At 46.3% G+C, this 20,797-nt stretch overlaps 1 protein-coding gene across 3 annotated transcripts in view; it reads right to left on the bottom strand.

Moving 5' to 3' along the window:
* The window catches only part of SYN2 (synapsin II), a 408,886-nt gene extending 389,272 nt beyond the window's left edge, over positions 1 to 19,614 (bottom strand). For 2 of the 3 annotated variants that reach the window (XM_075005591.1, XM_075005592.1), the window contains exon 1: positions 19,102 to 19,555. In XM_075005591.1, coding sequence (XP_074861692.1) covers positions 19,102 to 19,454 — 353 coding nt within the window. In that variant the 5' untranslated portion in view covers positions 19,455 to 19,555. Of the gene's footprint in view, positions 1 to 19,101 lie in introns of all 3 variants that reach the window. The other variant, XM_075005593.1, reaches the window with a different exon arrangement.
* Between the last annotated feature and the right edge of the window lie 1,183 nt (positions 19,615 to 20,797).

Here is a 20,797-nt window from a genome sequence, read left to right as displayed (position 1 = left end):
AGACAGCAGCACTGATTTAAAAAAAAAAAAATCTAATCCTCATGTTTGCAAATCATATCCTGAAATATGAACCCTCTGATCCAGAACCAGATGGCAATTATAAAGAATCATCAACATCAACAACCACCATGGGTTCAGCATCCACTGGTGTCTGATGCCTCCCTCACTATTTCCTTCCATCTTTCCCTCTCCACTGGGGAGTGGCTTAGTTTCTGTAGATTAGCTCCACACCAATCTACTATCTCATCTACCCATTCTCTTTAGGGTCTGCCTCTCCTATTCGAACCATCCATTATGCCGAATAGCAGGGTCTTTGCTTTTTGTTCATCATTCATTCTGCAGATATGCCTGAATAGCTGTAACTTCCATTGTATAACCTTCTGCAGTAGGTTCTTTTTCGGCTGTACCTTCCTTCCTTCGTTGGTGACCTTCTGCATCCATCCTATTATCAGGATCTTTCTATAACAATGTCTCGAATGTCCATATCCTTCTCTTCAAATCTTTTATCATCACCCATGTCTCACATCCATACAACATGCTACTGATACACACATTTTCAAGACATTCAGCTTCATTCCTAAGCTAATCGCTTTGCTTTTCCAGATCTTATCCATCACCTTCAAACTTGCTCTTGCTTTCACTATTCTAGTTGCTATTTCCTTCTTACAGTCTAGGTCACACATTATGTTGCTCCCCAGATACATACACTTCTCTACATTCTCTAATTCGATGCCATCTACACTGATCTTCCTTCCTATTTCCTTATCTCCAAATGCCATTGGTTTTGTTTTACTGATTTTCCTAAGTCTGTATCGCTTTCCTTCCTTGTTTACACCTGCACAATTCTCACTAGTTCTCTTCATCTTCTTCAATGATAACTATATCATCAGCAAACCCCAAGTGGCCTATTCTCATCCCATGCACAGCTAGCCCTTCTACCTCTTCCGTGATCTTGTCCATCACTCTCTCTAGGTATGTAATGAAGATACTCGGTAATATCTAATCTCCTTGTCTCGTACCTCTACTCGTTTTAAACAGACTTCCCATCTCTCCGTACATTCTCACAGCTGCCTCCACAGTCTTGTTGATATCCTTTAACAACCATATCAGTCTGCTATCCACTCTATATAACTCCAACACTGCTCAAGTCACTTTCTGATCTACACTATCAAATGCCTTCTGGAAATCGATGAAGCAATTGTAGGATGTTCTTGTTCTTTTGTTAGGCTTTCTCCACCATCAGAGTGTCAATATGTGCTGTACGGTACTTCTAACTTTCAATCCCACTTGCTCGATCACTAGATGTTCTTCTATCTGCGATCTTAGTCTTTCCAGCAGTATCAGCAGCAGCACCTTGCCTGGATGACTTGTTAGGGCAATTGTTCTGTAGAAAATGCATTCTTTCCTCCCCATACATTGACTTTCCTGAAACTGGAGTTGGCTTTGCTGAAATACTCATTATGAAGGGGGCTGAAGCTCATGGTTACAGAAGTGCTTTCTGCTGTTACTTCTCTGACTCAAATACAAAATTTAAAAAAAAACTGACATTTCATGGCACTTTTTAGGTACATTAGATACTTAAGACTAACAGGTGCCTCCTGCTAAAATGTGTTTCGGGGATGTTACCGTCCATTTCTGATTCAAAGACATGAATATTTCTCAGAGTGGAGGATGTTATTTCCTAGTAACATACTGTTTTAAAGGTGATTATTATGCAACAACAAATTGAGAAATAACTAGTGTTGTTGTCACTCTCCATGGGCAAAACAGTATTTTGTAGACTCTACAATAGGGGTGGGCAATATTTTTGTTGGGGGAGGGGCCACTACAAGAATTTGGAAAGTGGTCAAGGGCCATGCTCTTCCATGGTATTAATGAAGGTGTGGGGGGCTTGTGGGATCTGGGATGGAGGTTGGGTACAAGAGGGTGCTTGGGGGTAAAGGACCAGGGTGCAGGAAGGAGTGTGGATCTGGGAGGGAGTATGGTTGAAAGAGAGCTAGTGACCTCATTCAGGAGACGACAGGGGGTAATGGGGGGATGGGTACCGGAGAGGATTCAGACCTTGAGAAGGGATTTCAGAGGGTGTGCAGAGTCTAGGAGGGGATCATGACCTGCGGCAGGGATGAAGGAGGGAGGACAAGAGTGCAGGGACTGCTACAGGAGGGAGGCACTCCAGCGTGGCTGGAGCATCTCTTGTATGTGGTGGGCCCAGCATGGGTGTCCCACAGGCAGGAGTAATCTTTGAAACTGGAGCAGCCCCTGTCCATGATGGCCCTTGGCATGCCACATCCTCCCCCGCTGCTTCCTCCCATTTAATCGGTCAACCAGTTAAGCCTAACATTTAGTGGGTTAACCAATTAAAAATGGGATTTTACATCCCTAGTTACAACCAGGAGGAGGGGTGCAGGGAATTGCAATGCAGGGTCTGGGAGGAGGTAGGGGGCAGAAAGTTGGGGAAAGGGGCTAGCGTGTCAGAGGCAGGCTTTGGCCAGAAGGCGCTTACCTAGGCGGCTCCCAGCCAGTAGCCCAACAGCTCCCTAGAGTAGGCTCCCTGCCTGCCCCACTCCCAGAGATGTTCACAATAGCTGGATGCAGCAGCTATGTGCTGTTCTGAATACTGGGCTCCTGCGGGGTGGGGAGGCAGCAAGTCACATGCTGTTTTGTCCTGAAAACAGGCAGCTCCCATTGGCTGGTTTCTGGCTAATGGGAGATGCAAGATGGTGCTGAGCATGCTGGCAGCAAGCCTCTCCCGCTGCCTCCACCATTCCTCTCCTGTGAGCAGCACACGGGAGCAGGGAGCCAGACTAGAGGGTCCCATTGTGTTGTGGGCTCTCTCTGGCCCACAAGCTATAATTTGACTGCCCGACTCTACACTCATTCAACTTCTCACTTCGCTGTTCGTTCCTTGGAACATTAATTCCACTGGACTGTTTGCTCCTGATAAGCATAATGTAAATTCTACTTGATACAGCAATATCTTGGACAAATATTTTGTCTTTAATTTAAAACTCAGTTTTGACTCATGGAATAGAAAGGTGACATTTCAGGTATCCTGGAATAAATTCCTGGGAGACCAAGATGTTATATGAAAACCTGGGACATACGAGCACATCTGCTATTCTGTTTATATAAAAGCATCACTACTCTTGATAAATTCACATCTCAGTTGTAAAATCAATTTTAACCCATTTAAGTTTTAGTATTGTTTAGTGCACCAGGAAAACTGCTTCATGTGTTCACCTCCTGCATCCCTTGCAATTCATATTATATCAATTTTTCTTCTGATTTGCCCACACTAAACTTCTTTTGTAAAGTAGTCTCTAAAAAGATATTTTAAGTATGGTTTGCTTTGTCATCTGCATTGTTCAGATAAGTTTTCAACATTGCCATCAAACTGTGCCTACCATATCTGAAGGGGATTCAAGAAAAAAAATATTTACAAAATGTGTAGGCAGCAAACTATGCATTTCAATGAAATATGAGACAGGAGGTGAACTGATGCAAACAAAGTAACTACCACAATATGAAAAGTTTGCTAGTACTTTAAGTATTACCTTCAAAGAAATTACAGCTTCACTGTAACAAAGATTTCTGCACTGGGCCATCCACTTGAGGAAAAATGTGTTACACATTCTTTCCCTTGTCATCCCATAGCAATAGGACAATGTAGTTCTTTAGGAGGTATGCTAAGCAAGAAAGATAAATTAGAGCTTCTTCAATGAGGCCAACAGCTGTGGCAAGTCATCAGTCAATTTAATATACGCCTACTACCATTCCTAATAATCAGCTGCTACCTAATCAGCTACAAACAGAATAGAATGTAATTAATAGGGATGTTAAAGGTCATTTAAACAAAACTTTACAATTTCCAACAAAACTTTGCATGTTACTAAGTTTTGAAAATAATTAGATTATATGTAAATTGGTTCTGTTATAAATGCTATGAAGCTCTATGACTAGAGAATATTCAATGCATGACAATTGTAAAGTTAAACAGCTAGGTTGTGCCCAAAAAAAGGCAATGAGCATAAATTTACTACAGACACCGAAAAAATAGAAGTGTTTTTAATCAGAAAAATATTTTCAGAGATTTTTGTCTGAAATCTCCTCTACAATAGTGAAGGTCTGGCAAAGTAAAAGCAGCCCTCAAACACTTGGACATGCAATGGTGTTGCATTTTGGGGGAGTATGAGAGAAACAAGCACAATATGTAAGAAATGGACGTACTGGTTCAGAACAATGGTCCACCTAGTCCAACACCATCCTCTGACAATGGTCAATGACAGAGAGAATTAATATAACAGGCCAATTTCAAGCGATTCATCTCCTGTCAGCCAATGCCAGTATCTGACAGTCAGAAGTTCAGGGACACCCAGAACATGGGATTGCATCCCTAACCATACTGTCTAGATGATATTGATGGTCCATGAACTGCTCTGATTCTCTTTTGACCTTCACAACATCCCCTGGCAAAAGCTCAGACCACGTGTTGTGCAAAGAAGTACTTCCCTTTATTTGTTTTATAGTTGCAGCCTCAATGTCATTGGGTGACACTTTGTTCTTGTGTTATCTGAAAGGGCAAATAACATATCCTTATCATCATGCATAATTTTATAGACTTCTATCACATTACACAGAAATGGAACGGACCTTGGGAGGCCATCGAGTCCAGTCCCCTGCCCTCTTGGCACCACCCCACCACCCTTTTTTAAAAAATCTATTTGCCCCAGATCCCTAAACAGCCCCCTCAAGGACTGAGCTCACAATCCTGGGTTTAGCAAGCCAATGCTCAAACCAGTGAGCTACCCCACTGGTCAGAGTACAAAATAGAGCTGTATCTAATTTGAGGGTGGAAGAGATCTGGAAGGCTAATTAAACCAGCAGGCTCAGGCTACAGAGAGGTACAGGAGGACTTTAACAGAAGAGAGGAAAGCAGACAACAGGGAGGAGAGAGATCCCTGTTTGTTAAAGAAGCTCAGCTGCACTGCTAGGCCTGTTCCTCCAGCAGGAACAGGACTTTCACATGCTCACCTGGGTACTTTCATCACCACTGGTTCCACCCCACAAAGGCCTAAGAGCACAAACACCCAGATTTCACAGGGGGTGCCTGACCCCATGGTCTGTCCTAGGCCCCTTTCCCCAATGCCCCACCCTCACCCACAATGAGATTGCACAATCTAAAGGACAGATCACATGTCCCCGCTCCCATGCTGAACTCAGGGCCAGTGCGCTCTCCCTGACATGTTACCTTTGAGGGGAAGAGGGGGTGCTTTGTCCTCCCACTGCACCCACCCCCCACCCCAGCACATTCTGCCGCCCTCTCCAGCAACGGGTGGGAGGCACTAACGGGGATGGGGACAAGCTGATCAGTGGGACTTGCTGCTGGCAAGAGGCGCAAGGAAGAGAGAGCCGCCTGCCAGTGGCACTCTGCCTAGCAGCACTGTGGCCCACCCTGGCAATATAAAAGGGCCCAAGGCTCCAAGTCACTACCACCTGCACCCCTGCGCACTTGCATTGTTGTTCTCACACCAGTAAGCCTGGACACAGCCTCTCCTCCCTGCAGCACTGAACTGTCTGGGATCACTGCAGGAGCTCTTCCCCCAGCAGCTTCCCTGTGCCACACCATTACAGCTCTTCCGTACTGAAACTCCTTGTAATCCCTTATAGCCCATGGCACCCTCACTTTCTTAATGGGCTCAGATGGGTGCACCTGCTCTGTCTGGAGTTATTTTATCCTGTGGGATGGTCGCTCTGTGCCAGCTTGGCTTCCCCGCACCTATCTAATCACTCCTTTCACATGTCCTTCAGGAGGTAAGGTAGTAGAATCTCCATTGTTGGAGACATTTAAGAGCAGGTAAATAAATATCTGTCAGGGATGCTCTAGATGGTGCTTGGCACTAACTTGAGGGCAGGGGACTGGACTCAATGACCTCCTGAAGTCCCTTCCAGTTCTACTGTTCTATGATCCTCATCCTCCCACAAGCTTTCTGTGGGGCCCTTTCCCTTCTCCAGCTACACCACAGTGGGGAACCTTTTTTCAGACACGCCAACCTCACTACTCACCTGCTCCCGAATGGGAAGCAGGACCCACCCCTCATGCATGCTTACCTCAGCCCATGCTGCCCTCCAGCCCTGCAGAAGGTACAAAGGCCCTTGAGACTCAGCGCTTCCAGACAACAGAAACTTGCCATTGGCAAGATCAAATTAAGACAGGGCAGGGTCCAGCCCACGCACCATAAGTTCTCCTCCCCTATGCTACACCTTATGTGACTAATCTCACACACAAACACAAATTCATGGATGACACACAGATCTAGCTCTCTACTCCTGAACAGTCTCTTCTGTCCAAACTAAAATCTTAGCTTGACTCCGACATCTCCTGGATGTCAAACCATCAGCTCAAGCTTAACATGGCTGAAACATACTTCTTGCTCCACAAGCCCTTCACATTATCTCCTTTAGGAGACACCAAGGGTATCATTAGCATCCTGCCTGTCACTTGGGAGTCATTTTTTAAATTTACTCTTTATCTAGGTCTTCACATTCAATTTATGACAGTCTTGCAGATACTCATTGTGCAACCTCTGAGATACAACCTTTCTGACTCAGCCATATAACTAGAATTCACATTCAAGCTTTCATCTCACATCTCTATCACTACAACATCCTTTTCTAGAGCCTTACCCAAGGTAGCCTTGCCCCCCTCATATCCATTCAGAACATTGCTGCAAAGAAAAGGTTCCTAGCCAGTCACTTTTTATCCCTACATAGGGTCCCCATTCTTTATCACACCAAATATAAACTGTGTCTTCACTTTCTAGGCCTTTCCCTGCTTATTTCCCACCACCTAATGTATTTTTTTCTACTGAGACAACTCCCATGAGGCCAGCCTCAACTGCCCACTAATTTTTTAAGCACACACCTTTCTGCTTTCTCTCATGCGGGCCCTCATACTTGAGAAGAGTTTCCTGTAAACATTCACAAAGCCACGTCATTGTTCTCCTTCAGACACCTCCTTAAAACTCCCATTTGCAACGGTATCTTCAAAAAAAAAAACCCGCATTGGTCAATCAGCATCCAACTGTTGTCTTATACTTAGCTTGTACTCTTTGGGTTAAAAAACTCTTTTTTTTGTTCTGTTTTTGCACAGTGCTTAGTACTGTTTCAAATACCTTCAAATCAGAGGCACAGCTATGGGAACCCGCATGGCCCCTCAATATGCCAATATTTTCATGGCTGACCTGGAACAGCACTTCCTTAGCTCTCGTCCACTAACACTCCATCTCTACTTATGCTACATTGATGACATCATCATCTGGACCCATGGGAAGGAGACTCTGGAGGAATTCCACCAGGACTTCAACAACTTTCACCCCGACATCAACCTCAGCCTGGAACGGTCCACACAGGAGATCCACTTCCTGGACACCATGGTGCTAATACACGATGGCCACATCAATACCACCCTGTACCATAAACCCACTGACCGCTATGCCTACCTTCATGCCCCCAGCTTCCATCCCAGACACACCACACGATCCATTGTCTACAGCCAAGCACTAAGATATAACCACATTTGCTCCAGCCCCTCCGACAGAGGCAAACACCTACACAATCTCTACCAAGCATTCTTGAAACTGCAATACCCACCTGAGGAAGTGAAAAAACAGATCAACAGAGCCAGACGTGTGCCACGAAGCCTCTTACTACAGGACAAGCCCAAGAGAGAAACCAACAGAACACCACTAGCCATCACCTACAGTCCTCAGCTAAAACCTCTACAGCACATCATCAGGGATTTACAGCCCATCCTGGACAATGATCCCCCACTTTCACAGGCCTTGGGAGGCAGACCAGTCCTTGCCCACAGACAACCTGCTAACCTGAAGCAAATCCTAACCAGCAACTGTACACCGCACCGCAGTCACTCTAACTCAGGGACCCATCCATGCAACAAACCTCGTTGCCACCTCTGCCCACATATCTACACCAGCAACACCATTACAAGACCTAACCTGATCAGCCACACCATCGTGGGTTCATTCAGCTGCACATCTACCAATATACTTTATGCCATCATGTGCCAGCAATGCCCCTCTGCTATATACATCGGACAAACTGGACAGTCTCTACATAAAAGAATAAACTCACACAAATTAGATATCAGAAATGGCAATATACAAAAACGCATAGGAGAGCACTTCCATCTCCCAGGCCACACAGTAGCAGACTTAAAAGTAGCTATCCTACAGCAAAAAAATGTCATGACCAGACTCCAAAGAGAAATTTCTGAACTACAATTCATCTGCAAATTCGACGTCCTCAGCTCAGGCTTAAAAAAAGACTGTGAATGGCTGGCTAAATACAAAAGCAGCTTCCCCTCCCTTGGTGTTCACACCTCCAGATCCACAGCTGGCAGTAAGCCTCACCCTTGCTGACTGAGTTAACCTTGTTGTCCCCAGCCTTGCTCTGGCTTATTTATACCTGGCCCTGCAGATTTCCAAGACCAGCATCTGATGAAGTGAGTCTGTGCTCACGAAAGCTCATGCTCTAAACTTTTCTGTTAGTCTATGAAGTGCCACAGGACCCTTCATTGCTGTTACAGATCCTGACTAACACGGCTACCTCTCCGATCCTAAGTACTGTTTCGTGATTCTGGTTCATGACTGGGACTACTAGACAAGTACATACAAGTCAGTCAATCAAAAACCCACAACACAAAAACACACCACCTAGAGCTGCAGACCCAGACCCTACACTGAACACATCATTGGTACCTATTCCTAATTACACTTTTGACTTTCTTTTGGTTTGACCCGTCTTATTTCTTCAGCACTTCACTGCATAGCCAATGAAAACATATTGCTCAATTTAATTCCTTTGGTGAGAAATCTTACATTGTTTCTTTCATGCTAACATACTGCTGTTTCTCAACATGAGGAGGAATGGTTTGCTTTTGAATGACTTCATTAAAACCTATAAAAAGAAAATCTCCTGTTCATGCAGAAATCCTCTATCCATCCTAAAGCCCTTTCTAAAAATAAAAAAGCATTTTGGGCATAAAAGAAGGTGAATAAACCACTAATGCACTGAACACCAGTGTGGCATGATGCTCTGAAAAGGTACTGATACTCAGCATAAACTTTGCGCCTTTTTTAAGGAAAACAAAGCTTTGAATGTTCTCACACAATTCTTCTTATAGCTTCACCTGTGCTGCCAGTCATTCTTGGTTTGACGTTTTCATGCAGAAGATCAGGCACCAATTAGGAAGTTTTCAGCACTCAACCTGCTGTCCAGGGGAAAATAAAAGCCCCTAACAAAAAACTAACAAAAAAAATGAAGTGTAAAAATATACTTCTATGGATACAAAATAAGAGATGATTTTAACAGACAGAGCTTTATTTCCAGTGACTTCCTTTTCTGCTCAGCCTCTGTGCTGGCAGTACTCCAAGCACCAAGCAGAATGCTAGGGCATCAGATGGGTCACTTAGAGCATCAGAAGACAGCTGTAATGTAAGTCCCTTTCCTTTCTTGTTTTATTTTAATTTTAAAAGGACAAAAAAAATCTTCTCTGCATGTAAATAATCCATCCTCTTCTTTTGCTATGTGTTTTGTGTTAAGCATCTTAGAAAAAAATACTAGCACTGCACTGATACTAAACTATATTAAATCCTGTAAACATTGCTTCTTTCATAGTATTTCTCAAACTGTAGATTTCCTTCCACTTTCTTCTTTATCTTCAATGGTGCTACTCTAAGATAAATTCTTATTCATAAATTCACATTATGAAGAAAATCTTGTGGCAATCAGAACAAGATACTTATTTCTAAAATTAACCTTTAAATTTTGAATTTCAATGCATGTAAAATATATAGGACCCTGTCCATAACATCCCATTCTTAAGTGTGTATGAAAGCATGAAGGCTGGGAAGAAATTTAAATTATCATCAATGAGAGTTCTCCAAGAGAGCAGGTGGTAAATTTTATATATTGTAGATCAGTGATATGTCTTGGCTTTCCACAGATTAATGTAGAGGAAAAGATTTCAGAAAATAATGAGTGAGTGAAAAGATGGCGGGACCATTCTTATATGCTTCTAAATATCTCCATGGTAGGAATTTTCCTAAAGACATAGAAGAACTCCCACTGCCACTTACCAAAAAAAAAGTCATTTCACAATCATCACTTTGATGGATGCCAGGTCTCAGTAATGAAGTGACTTTTTAAGGGCAAAGAAAACTCCAAAACAATTTGAAGAACATTTTAACCAATAAGACAGCATATACAAATATATAAATTAACTCAAGGTAACAAACTGAGCCTTTCATAATCAAAGTGAAATAGTTAAGCACAACATAGTCTCCTATTTTCCCTTTGTGTTCCTCTAAGAAACTCAACCTGAAGCATAATTGCAAAGACAGATAAAAGGTATATGTAACGCAAATGTTTCTTTCATTCAGGCCCTGCAATACACTTAACATTCATAAAAGACATCAGAAAAGCTGTAAGTATATCTAGACATCTCAGGATACTGATGACAAGCTACTCAAGCTATGATCTTGTAAGTACCATGCGTCTTTTCGTCCATGCTTTACTCTTTGAAAAGTAATACTGAATCCAATGGAAATATTGTACAAGGAAGAACCACCAGATTAGACTGTATAAAACCTTTTAATGCTGTCACTGATGCCATCCCATTCTCACACTGCAGTACAGTCTACATTGAAAACTAAAGAAGTTTTAGTTACTAGGTAATCTGAATATGTAAATAAGCAAATACATGACAGCTGATTTAGGATATGGCAGTTGCAGTGAGGAGATATGGTCCCCTCTACCCTGGACACAGGGGAGACACCCCAAGCCTCCTGGTGAAGTGGAGCCAGAATGGCTACCCCACACTCACCAGTAGCAGAGGGGCAGGACAGGCAGAGGAAGCCTAAAAGGTTGGCTTCGCTGCTCAGTGGAGGAGGAGTGGCCAAAAGCAAGCACAGGGAGAGCAACTGTTGCCCCACATATCATCCTATCCTTCTGAAGAACACTGACGCCAAGGAGCTGCTGCAGATACCCTTGCTATGTACCTGGAGGAGCCAGATGACGACCCATGGCTCCAAATATACCTGCAGGGGAGTGGTAACCCAAGGGAGCCAAGTCAGGCAGCTTATGTGCCTGAGTTCACATCAGCATGTTGCGGGTGGATCCCTGGGGTGGCTGTACTCCCCTCTCTGTAGGCTTGGAGACATATGACACTTTACCTGAGCTGGTGGACCAGGCGGTATTCATCCTCATCCTGTTTAGAGGCTACGAAGCCCAAACTGCTACTGCCCTGGTTTTGGCTGATTGTACAACAGCAGAGCCTCTGATTGCCAACTGTCCTGCCCTGCAGGGAGGCCAGGAAATCCAGCCTGATATTGAACTGGCTCTCTCTAGCTGTGAGAGCAAAGTTAGTACTTACTCTAACCTGCTTGAAGACTAGGGAGCCTTAACCGTTAAACTCAGACCCCTGTAGAAACTACTAATTCCCCTTTTGTAGGCCAGATCTCTAAACACTACAATGAGGAGGCATGGGCCCCTCAATCACGGATGCCAAGAGGCAGCCATTAGCTCTACAGTAGTCCAGTATTTAGAAAACTGGACTAGCAATCAAGATACTTAAGTTTTATTCCCAGCTCTGTCACTAACCATATGACCTAAGGCAAATCATTTCTTTAAACAAACAAAAGTGACATAGGATAGCTTCCTTTCTAAAAATAACTTGATTTAATACTATTATAATAAACTCTTATTTCACTCACAGATCTCAAAGCATCTCTGTAACTATAATAAGGATATTTTCCAACAAATTACTTTTTGCTATGTTACACTTCTGTATCTTATAACATTCTAAATTAGCTGCATGAACTCAAGAAAGGGACTTGGCCATCACTGTAAGCAGCTCAGTGAAGCTCTCTCCTCAATGTGTAGGTTTTTTTGTTTTTTTGTTTGTTTTTTTTTTAAAAGGCAAATACAAAGGAATGGGATAGAGAATAATTCATTAATAATACCTTTTGTATAATGCCTTCATACAAATCCACTGTTACCTCATTTGGATGTGTGTACAGTACAGGTCACCTCATCTCAAAGATATTGCAGAAAGAGACCAGAGTTAGACCTATGTGGTAAGGAAGGGAAAAGTAGAATCCTATTTACCTTTTATGGAGGTTCTTACACCTTCCTCTCAGTTTCGGATTCTGGCCATTGTGAGAGACTGGATAATGAAACTACACTGATCTGCGATCTGGTCCACTATGGCAATTCCTATGTTTCTATAGCCTCTGCAACCCACATACACCGTTATGCACATTCAACCTATAAAAAAAGAATGTAACTCAACATGTTAAAAGCAGTTTTCCAAGCTGTTCTCTCATATTGACCTAACCTGGATTCACATACCAGCCTAAAATTCAGGACAAATCCCCAACAGCTCAACTTATTTCACTACTTGTCTGTCTCAAGTGTCCACTCAGAACATGACTTTTCCTGCATCATTTGACAGCAATTCATTCTATATTCCTCATTTTGTCAAACTGCATGTCTCAACCTCACAGAACACAGTGCCTAACTAACAAGCCATGATTATAGAACAGAATGACCTGTGTTAAGCCGTCTATTACAAGAGCAAGCTGAAATGATTTTAAATGTTTATTCTGCTTAGCACTGATCATTTATATCCTGTTTTACCTCCTGCTAGTTAAATTATATGAGAGTTAAGCAAATATCTATATGGAGTTCTAGAATTCTAAGAGGCACCATACCCTGAAAACTAATTTACTTTTCAAATCTACCAATTTATATTTAGGCAGTTGTTTAAATTTGTAATTACAAAATGGCTATTTTGTGGGAATGGGGAAGACAAAAAGCTAGGTCAAATGGGTGGGGGGGGAACACAAAACTGTTCCTTACAAAAGTCCCACATATTGTTTTCACAGGATTTATCAGAAAAGCAGAGTGAACTAAGCAGACAAGAACAGAATTGTGTACACTTGTGACACAACTCTAACACAGATACACAGGATGTCATACCCAACGTACTTTTGCAAAACAGCACTAGCAAGGCTTGGTTAAAACAGATTCGTTTACCTATTAATGCACTATAAATTTGCTGAAATTACAATACTGTCACATTAACCTGGACATTATTATTAGTAGTAGTAGGCATCCTTCAGTCTGCATAGACTATGGATCACGCCCTTTATAGTTTCAATTGAGGACTTCATTTACAGAGTCTACTGTGACTATGAAGACCCACACGAGAGTGACAGTCCTTGCTGCATCTCTTGCAGATGTGGTGGGTGTCTGGCAAGTCCTTAGTGTGCTTTCTGTGCGCTCGCTTCTCCTCTGCTAGCTGTCTGATCCTCATCTCGCCCTTCTCAAGGCCCTTGTGTAACCTCTGGCTCCATCTGCTGCGGTCGTCTGCTAGTTCTTCCCAGTTGTCCAGCTCGATGTCTACCTCTCTGAGGTCTCTCTTGCAGACATCTTTGTAGCGCAACTGGGGGAGTCTGGGAAGTCTTTTGCCAGAGGCTAGCTCACCATACAGGATGTCTTTTGGAATCCTTCCATCATTCATCCTGTGGACGTGGCCAAGCCAGCGGAGCCGACGCTGCCTGAGGAGGGTGTGCATGGTTGGGATTCCAGCTTGCTTGAGAATGGCGGTGTTGGTCACTCTGTCCTTCCATGATATTCCAAGGATGCGCCTGAGGCAGTGCAAGTGGAAGACATTCAGCCTCTTTTCCTGGCAGGCATACAGGGTCCAAGTCTCGCTGCCATAAAGGAGGGTGCTGAGGATGCAGGCTCTGTACACTTGCATTTTGGTGTGAGTGTACAGCTTGTTGTTATTCCACACTCTCTTGCTGAGTCTGGACAGAGTTGTGACCGCTTTTCCGATCCTCCTATTTAGCTCAGTGTCCAACGACAGGGTGTCAGTGATGGTGGACCCGAGGTACACGAACTCGTGGACGGCCTCTAACGTAGAGTTGTCAATGCTGCTTGATGAGGATTCAGCAACATCCTGACCGAGTACATTTGTCTTCTTTAGGCTGATGGTAAGCCCAAAGTCCTTGCACGCTTTGGAGAACTGATCCAGCAGTTTTTGAAGCTGGTCTTCTGTGTGAGACACTACAGCAGCATCGTCTGTGAACACCATGTCTCTGATGAGGACTTCCCACACCTTAGACTTAGCTTTCAGCCTTGCAAGATTAAACAGTTTCCCATCAGATCTTGTGTGCAGCAAGATGCCCTCTGTTGAAGATCCAAAGGCATGCTTCAGGAGGAGTGCAAAGAAGATCCCAAACAATGTCGGAGCAAGCACGCATCCTTGTTTGACGCTGCTCCTGAAAGCATCCGATAATGCGCCATCATATTGGATGGTTCCTCTCATGTTTTCGTGGAACGACTGGATCATCTTCAGTAACCCTGGAGGACAGCCTATCTTGTGGAGCAGTTTGAACAGACCATACCTGCTGACCAAGTCAAAGGCCTTGGTCAAGTCAATGAAGGCTATGTAGAGTGGCTTCCTCTGCTCCCTGCACTTCTCCTGCAGCTGCCTTAGAGAGAACACCATGTCAACGGTAGACCTCTCTGCGCGGAATCCACACTGCGATTCGGGGTACACCCTCTCAGCAATCTTCTGGAGTCTGCCAAGGATGACGCAAGCGAACAGTTTACCAGTGACGCTTAGGAGGGAGATTCCACGGTAGTTGTTGCAGTCGCTTCTGTCTCCTTTGTTCTTATACAACATTACAATGTTAGCATCGTGCATATCCTGTGGAACCTCACCCTCTTTCCAGCACAGGCACAGTAGCTCATGTAGGGGTTCCAGAAGTGTGTCCATGGCACACTGGATTACCTCTGGTGGTATACCATCCTGGCCAGGGGCCTTTCCTGCTGCAATGCTGTTGATGGCTCTCTTCAGTTCATCCACAGTTGGTTCTTGATCCAGTTCGTCCATTACTGGTAGGAGCTCGACAGCATCAAGGGCTGTGTCAACCACAACGTTCTCGTGTGAGTACAGCTCAGAGTAGTGCTCAACCCAGTGCTTCATCTGTTTGGCTTTGTCAGCGATGCTTCACCAGATTTGGATTTCAGAGGTGCCATCTTGTTCTGGGTGGGTCCTAATGCCTTCCTCATACCCTCGTACATTCCTCTGAGATTACCAAAGTCAGCACAGGTCTGGATGTGGCTGCATAGCTGGAGCCAGTGGTTGCTGGCACAGCGCCTGGCTGTCTGCTGTACTGTTCTTCTGGCCGCTCTAAGTGCTTGCTGGGTACTCTGGCTCGGTGAGCATTTGTACTCCAGGAGTGCAGCGCGCTTCTTCTCAATGACTGGAAACATCTCATCGGAGTTAGCTTCGAACCAGTCGTTCGTGTTTCTAGCTCTTCTTCCAAACACCAACAAGGCCGTGTTGTAAACTGTATCCCTCAGATGTTGCCATTTGGATGTCGCATCGGTGTCCCCAGGGCCTCTGCTCAGATTTTCCTGGAGGGTCTCTCTGAACTTTTCAGCGTTCTCCGAGTTTGCCATCTTTCTGGCATCAATGCGGGGCCTTCCAGCAGGTTTAGAGCGGTACAGCTTCTTGGGTCTCAGCTTGAGCTTGGAGCAAACTAGCAAGTGATCTGTATCACAGTCAGCACTATGATAGGTGCGCATCAGAAGGACGTTGTTGAGGTTATTATGCCTAGTGATGACCACGTCTAGTTGATGCCAGTGCTTCGAGTGGGGGTGTCTCCATGACACTCTGTGCTGTGGCTTCGTTTGGAAGAATGTGTTTGTGATGCACGGATTGTGGTACGTGCGCAGTTCACGGAGACGCTGTCCATTGTCATTCATTTTTCCCACACCGAAGTGTTCTAAGCAGGAAGGCCACAAGGCCCAATCAGCTCCAACTCTTGCATTGAAGTCACCCAAGATGTACAGTTGCTCACGAGCAGGTATTTGTGCTACAGCAGCACTAAGCACGTCATAGAACTTGTCTTTTACTTCTGGTGTGGCGTACAGGGTTGGAGCATAAGCGCTGATCAGGTGGACGGGACCAGCGCAAGTTTGAAGCGTGATCTGAAGAAGTCTTTCTGATCTGCCCATGACTAATTCCACCATTTGTAAAAGGGTGTTTCTGACAGCAAAGCCAACACCATGCTCTCTGGGTTCTTCTTGGGCTTTACCCTGCCAGAAAAAGGTGTAGTCCTTTTCCTTTAGAGATCCCGAATCTGCGAGCCGCATCTCTTGAAGTGCGGCGATATCATTTCAGAGCCTCTTCAGTTCCTTGTTGATGACAGCGGTCTTTCGGGTGTCACTGATGGCCTGAAGATCTTCAGTCAAGCCAGTCAGCATGGTCCGCACATTCCAGCAAGCAAGCTTAAAGTGTTGATGTTTCTCATTTCTTGTTGATTTTCTTATTGGTTTGCCTGGTGCCCAAATTACAGTCACTTGTCAGGTTCAGGAACCTGAAGCTTCACGCACCCAGCGAGGCAGGTGAACTGTGGAGGAACAGTACCCTATTGGCTGGGGGCTGCCCAGCTTGAGGCGGGTGGTGACTGTCCAGTGAGATGCGAGTATCTCTCCCGCCGTCGAAGGCAACCTCTGGCGCTCATTCTCTACGCCAGTCGAGCAAGAGCTTATAACCTGTATCTGTTGCCTCTCGTGTTGACGCAATGCTGTTCAGCGATGCCAGCGTACCTCTCCGGGCGCGAGCCTGGGCACTTATTATGGAGACTCTGGGCTGCCGAGACACCAGTGTCCCCCTCTCGGCTTTACTGATATAGTCCAAAGGAGAGGATAACCTCCACGTCTGGTACCAGCTCAGCTGCAGGAGTTGCCGGGACAGTGCCAGAAGTTGACACCGAATCGCCTTCGGACTCCACTCCGGATTTTCTGTCAGGGTTTACTCCCTTAGCCTTTCTCCTTCCCAGGATAACCCACAAGGCAGTGGGGTGTGGAGAATGTGGTTAAGGACCCCACTACTTCATACCTCCCTGTCACCACAAGTCACCATAGCTCCCTGTGGAGCAATGACCTCATATCCCCGGGACCCTCCTCCCCAGCTTTCGCCCCTCCCCCAGCTACCATCACCATAGGACCAAACTTATTCATTATTATTGCTGACAGGAATGGAAAGGCATCACCAGGGTCTGTCTTTACTGGACAAGCAATTTGGTGCTGATTTTTGAAAATGGGACTGGTACACTGTGAAAGTATTTTTTTCTTGAAACTTAATAAAAAGGAAAAAGGATCCCCACTTACAAACTTCAGACAACAAAATAGGAAGTTGTGTTCATGGAAAATTAACCATCTCCTCTGATAGGGAGAAGAAAACTAGTATGCCTGAACAAATAAAACCTTTTTGCCTACCACAAAGCGTCATTCAATTTTGTTACAAATTTAAGATGTTGTTTTTCTTACTCTAACCTTCGTGATTTTTTTTTAAATTTTGTTTCACATATTATATCAAGACAGGATTATTTACTATTCCACCATTAAGTACTAGTGATTAGTCCTCCATTTAATCATAAAACGTCTTCTAAAAATTTATTGTTAAATATGATCCTGACCATAATTAAAGATGTTCTTTGATTAAAAATAAACAAATACTTAGACTACAACAACAATTTTACACATTATGAAAAACCTTAATGCAGGGCAAACCTGCATGAAGAAGCTGGGCTCAGAACACATTATTGCAATTATGATGCTGAATGAGATGCACTATATGAAGACTGTATACATTACAGGAAGAAAATCAATAAACTGAATGAATAAACACATGGTCTGTCTGTATGATGCATCATGGCATGTATCACGTGTAGTTATCTGGCATGCACTAGAGACAAATAGTTCTCATGGATTTGTAAACTCCATTATTGGTAATAGTAAACACAAGCAGTAGTAATAGGTCAGCATATGAATCCCTCAGTGTTATTTTTATTATGATTAAACTAGAAATAAAATACCAGGTTCAACAACAAAAACTAAAAAGCTAATTCCTAAAACCTAATTATATAATCCCACAACTGTGGGCAAAATTTTCAGGCTGGCTATCTGCATTTTCATTAAAGAATAAACAAGACATAAGGATTTTAAACACTGCCACCTAATTGAGAAGACTATAAAAATAAGTCCACTCATACATACAAATGTGTGTATTGCATAGTCATACTATAGTCACGAATCAGGCATATCCTACCTGTTTAAAGTATTTGCACAAGACTAAAGTAAGTAGATCTCAGGAAAGTCTATTCTTCCCTAACGGGGTAAATATATTCCACGGAGTACATTTTTCAAAAACGTCTAACTCCCTTTTATATACCTTGGCCTTTGATGACTTGTAAGTCATCTTCCAAAACTACAACAGATTTTTCTACAGACACCAACCAATTTGAATCTGGCTTTTTAAAAAAAAAAAAGGGGGGGCCAGCACAGAAATGAAATAGTTGTACCCCTCACCTGCCAGCTGCAACCTAACCATCCTCTCCTGCCCTGGGTCCATACAAACGGCCCATACTCGCCTGTAAGAGCGGATGCTTCTGCATAGGATCTTCTCACCGAGGTGCGTTTCAGGCCCTGGGGAACACAGCCTGAGCCCCGCAAGAGGATAGGGATCTCCCTCTCCCCCAGCCCCACCAACGCAGCCCTGGGCACTGAAATAAACAGGTACCCCCAGGCAGCAGCGTCCCCCTCCTGCCATTGGAAGGGAATGATAGATATTTACAGATGCTGACCCCGCGGGCGAGGAGAGGTTGGGGGCTGTTTACAGTGGGGGAGGGGCTGGCTAGGGGCTCTTTACAGTGGGGGCGGGGGGCTGTGTACAGCGGGGACAGGCTGCGGGGGGGCTGTCCGGGGGCTGTTTACAGGGGGACAGGCTGCGGGGGGGCTGGCCGGGGGCTGTGTACAGCGGGGGCGGGGGGCTGTGTACAGCGGGGACAGGCTGCGGGGGGGCTGGCCGGGGGCTGTGTACAGCGGGGACAGGCTGGGGGGGGCTGGCCGGGGGCTGTGTAGAGCGGGGGCGGGGGGCTGTGTAGAGCGGGGGCGGGGGGCTGTGTACAGGGGGGGTCCGAGGGGGCCGGGGGCACCTACCAGTCCGTCTGCGGCTCATCAATGACCAGCAGCAGCTTGAACTTTTTGGCTGCGGCGGAGGAGGCGTCCACCAACCCGGCCGAGGCCGCCGTCTGCTTCACGGCGTTGGAGAGGGAGCTGAAGAAGCTGCTGCCCGCCGACTGCTGCGGCTGCGGCTGGGGTGGCGCCGACTGCGGCGGCTGCCGGCGCTCTGAGGCCGGGGAGGAGGCGGCGGCGGCCGGAGTCGCCGGGGAGGCAGAGGACGACGGCGGCGGCTGCTGGGGCTCCGGCCGCTGCAGGTCGGTCATGTAGCCATTGGGCAGGTTGGCGATGAAGCTGCTGTCCGAGAGCCTGCGCCGCAGAAAGTTCATCATCTGGCTGGGCGCCGCGCGGGCGGGCGGGAGCCGGGCGTGTGGCTGCGGCGGGCGAGCGGCTCTGCCTTCGCTCAGCGGCGGGTGGAACTGCCTGCTGCCTGCTGCCCGCCCCTGCTCCCGCCGGGCTCTAGGTGGCAGCCGCCGAAGGCTGCCGAGCTGCGAGCGCGCAGCGGGCCACGGCCTGGGCTGGGCTGGGCTGAGGACCGCCAGGCCCCGCCTCACCGCGCCGCTGTGCCAGGCAGCGCGTGAGGGGAGCTGCCCCTGGGCGTGGCCCAGAGCCGCAGTGCGCAGCCCCGCCCCGCGGAGCCCCTCCCCCGACGGGCGCGGGGACAGACAGAGCCTGCTGCGGCCTCCGTGTTGCTGGGCCGCCCGGTATGGAGCTGACAAAGCCTGGGGGCGGCCGCGCTGCGCCGCGGCCAGAGACGCCGGAAACGGCGCTCCGCGGGGAGGCGGCTGCGAGCTGCGGCCCCGCACCGCGCTCGTCCCCCGTCCCCGCTGTCACTAGCGCCGCGTCGTGGTGCGTGGGTGGCCGTTCAGTCCCCGTTTGGCCCGCTGGCCCCTCCATCCTGGCACTGGGGCCGCCCGGTCGGGCCGAACCGAACCCAACCTGCAGGCGCTGCAGTGCCGGTTGGGGGCGGCCTGTCTGGGGCCGAGGGTGGCTGCTGCAGCGGTAGCTGGAGGGCTTGGTGGGATCCCACCCCCAGCGACTGTGCTTTGGTTTGCTTGTGGCGTCCAGCGCTTTGGAAATGTGTTGATTACATTGCAGTTACCACCTCCCCTCAGGCTGTCCAGCCCTCCATGAATCTACTACAACTGCCCACAGATGGACTTGAACCTGGGACCTCTGAGAGCTTAGTGCAGGAGACCCTGCTGTTTGAGCTAAAAAGTTAAGGCTGTAGAGGTGACTCAAATCATCTTCTCGGGGAGTAGTCTGAGTGCTGCTACACAAGCTGGTGAACCACAAGTCAGTGGGTGACTGGGTTCGGTAGGTCGCTGAGCTGAGGAAGTGCATCCAGAACTTCAGAGGCTAAGTTGAAAGCCCACATGACCTCCCCATTGGTAACCCTCCACAGGCAGACTCCAGCCTAGGTTTTCTGTAGAACCTAGCAGGGCAGGAGCTGTTACAGTCTGAGCTATACACATTTAGCTCAAAACACAAAGGGTCCTCTGTCAAGTCATTCTATGGGTAGTTCCACTACATCAGTTTGTTTATGCCAAAATTGCAAACTAAACTAAACTAGAAATAACATTTTAACCATTCCCATACACTTGCCATTTTATTGTTAAACAATCCAGTATTCCAAACTTGCATGGTGTTAGTGACCTGCAACTAGTGGTGTTAT

This window comes from Carettochelys insculpta, chromosome 11, assembly GCF_033958435.1.
Source record: "Carettochelys insculpta isolate YL-2023 chromosome 11, ASM3395843v1, whole genome shotgun sequence".
In the NCBI taxonomy this organism is placed as follows: domain Eukaryota; kingdom Metazoa; phylum Chordata; order Testudines; family Carettochelyidae; genus Carettochelys; species Carettochelys insculpta.
Note: the sequence above shows the minus strand (reverse complement) of the source record. Positions and strands in the feature narration are given on the sequence as shown.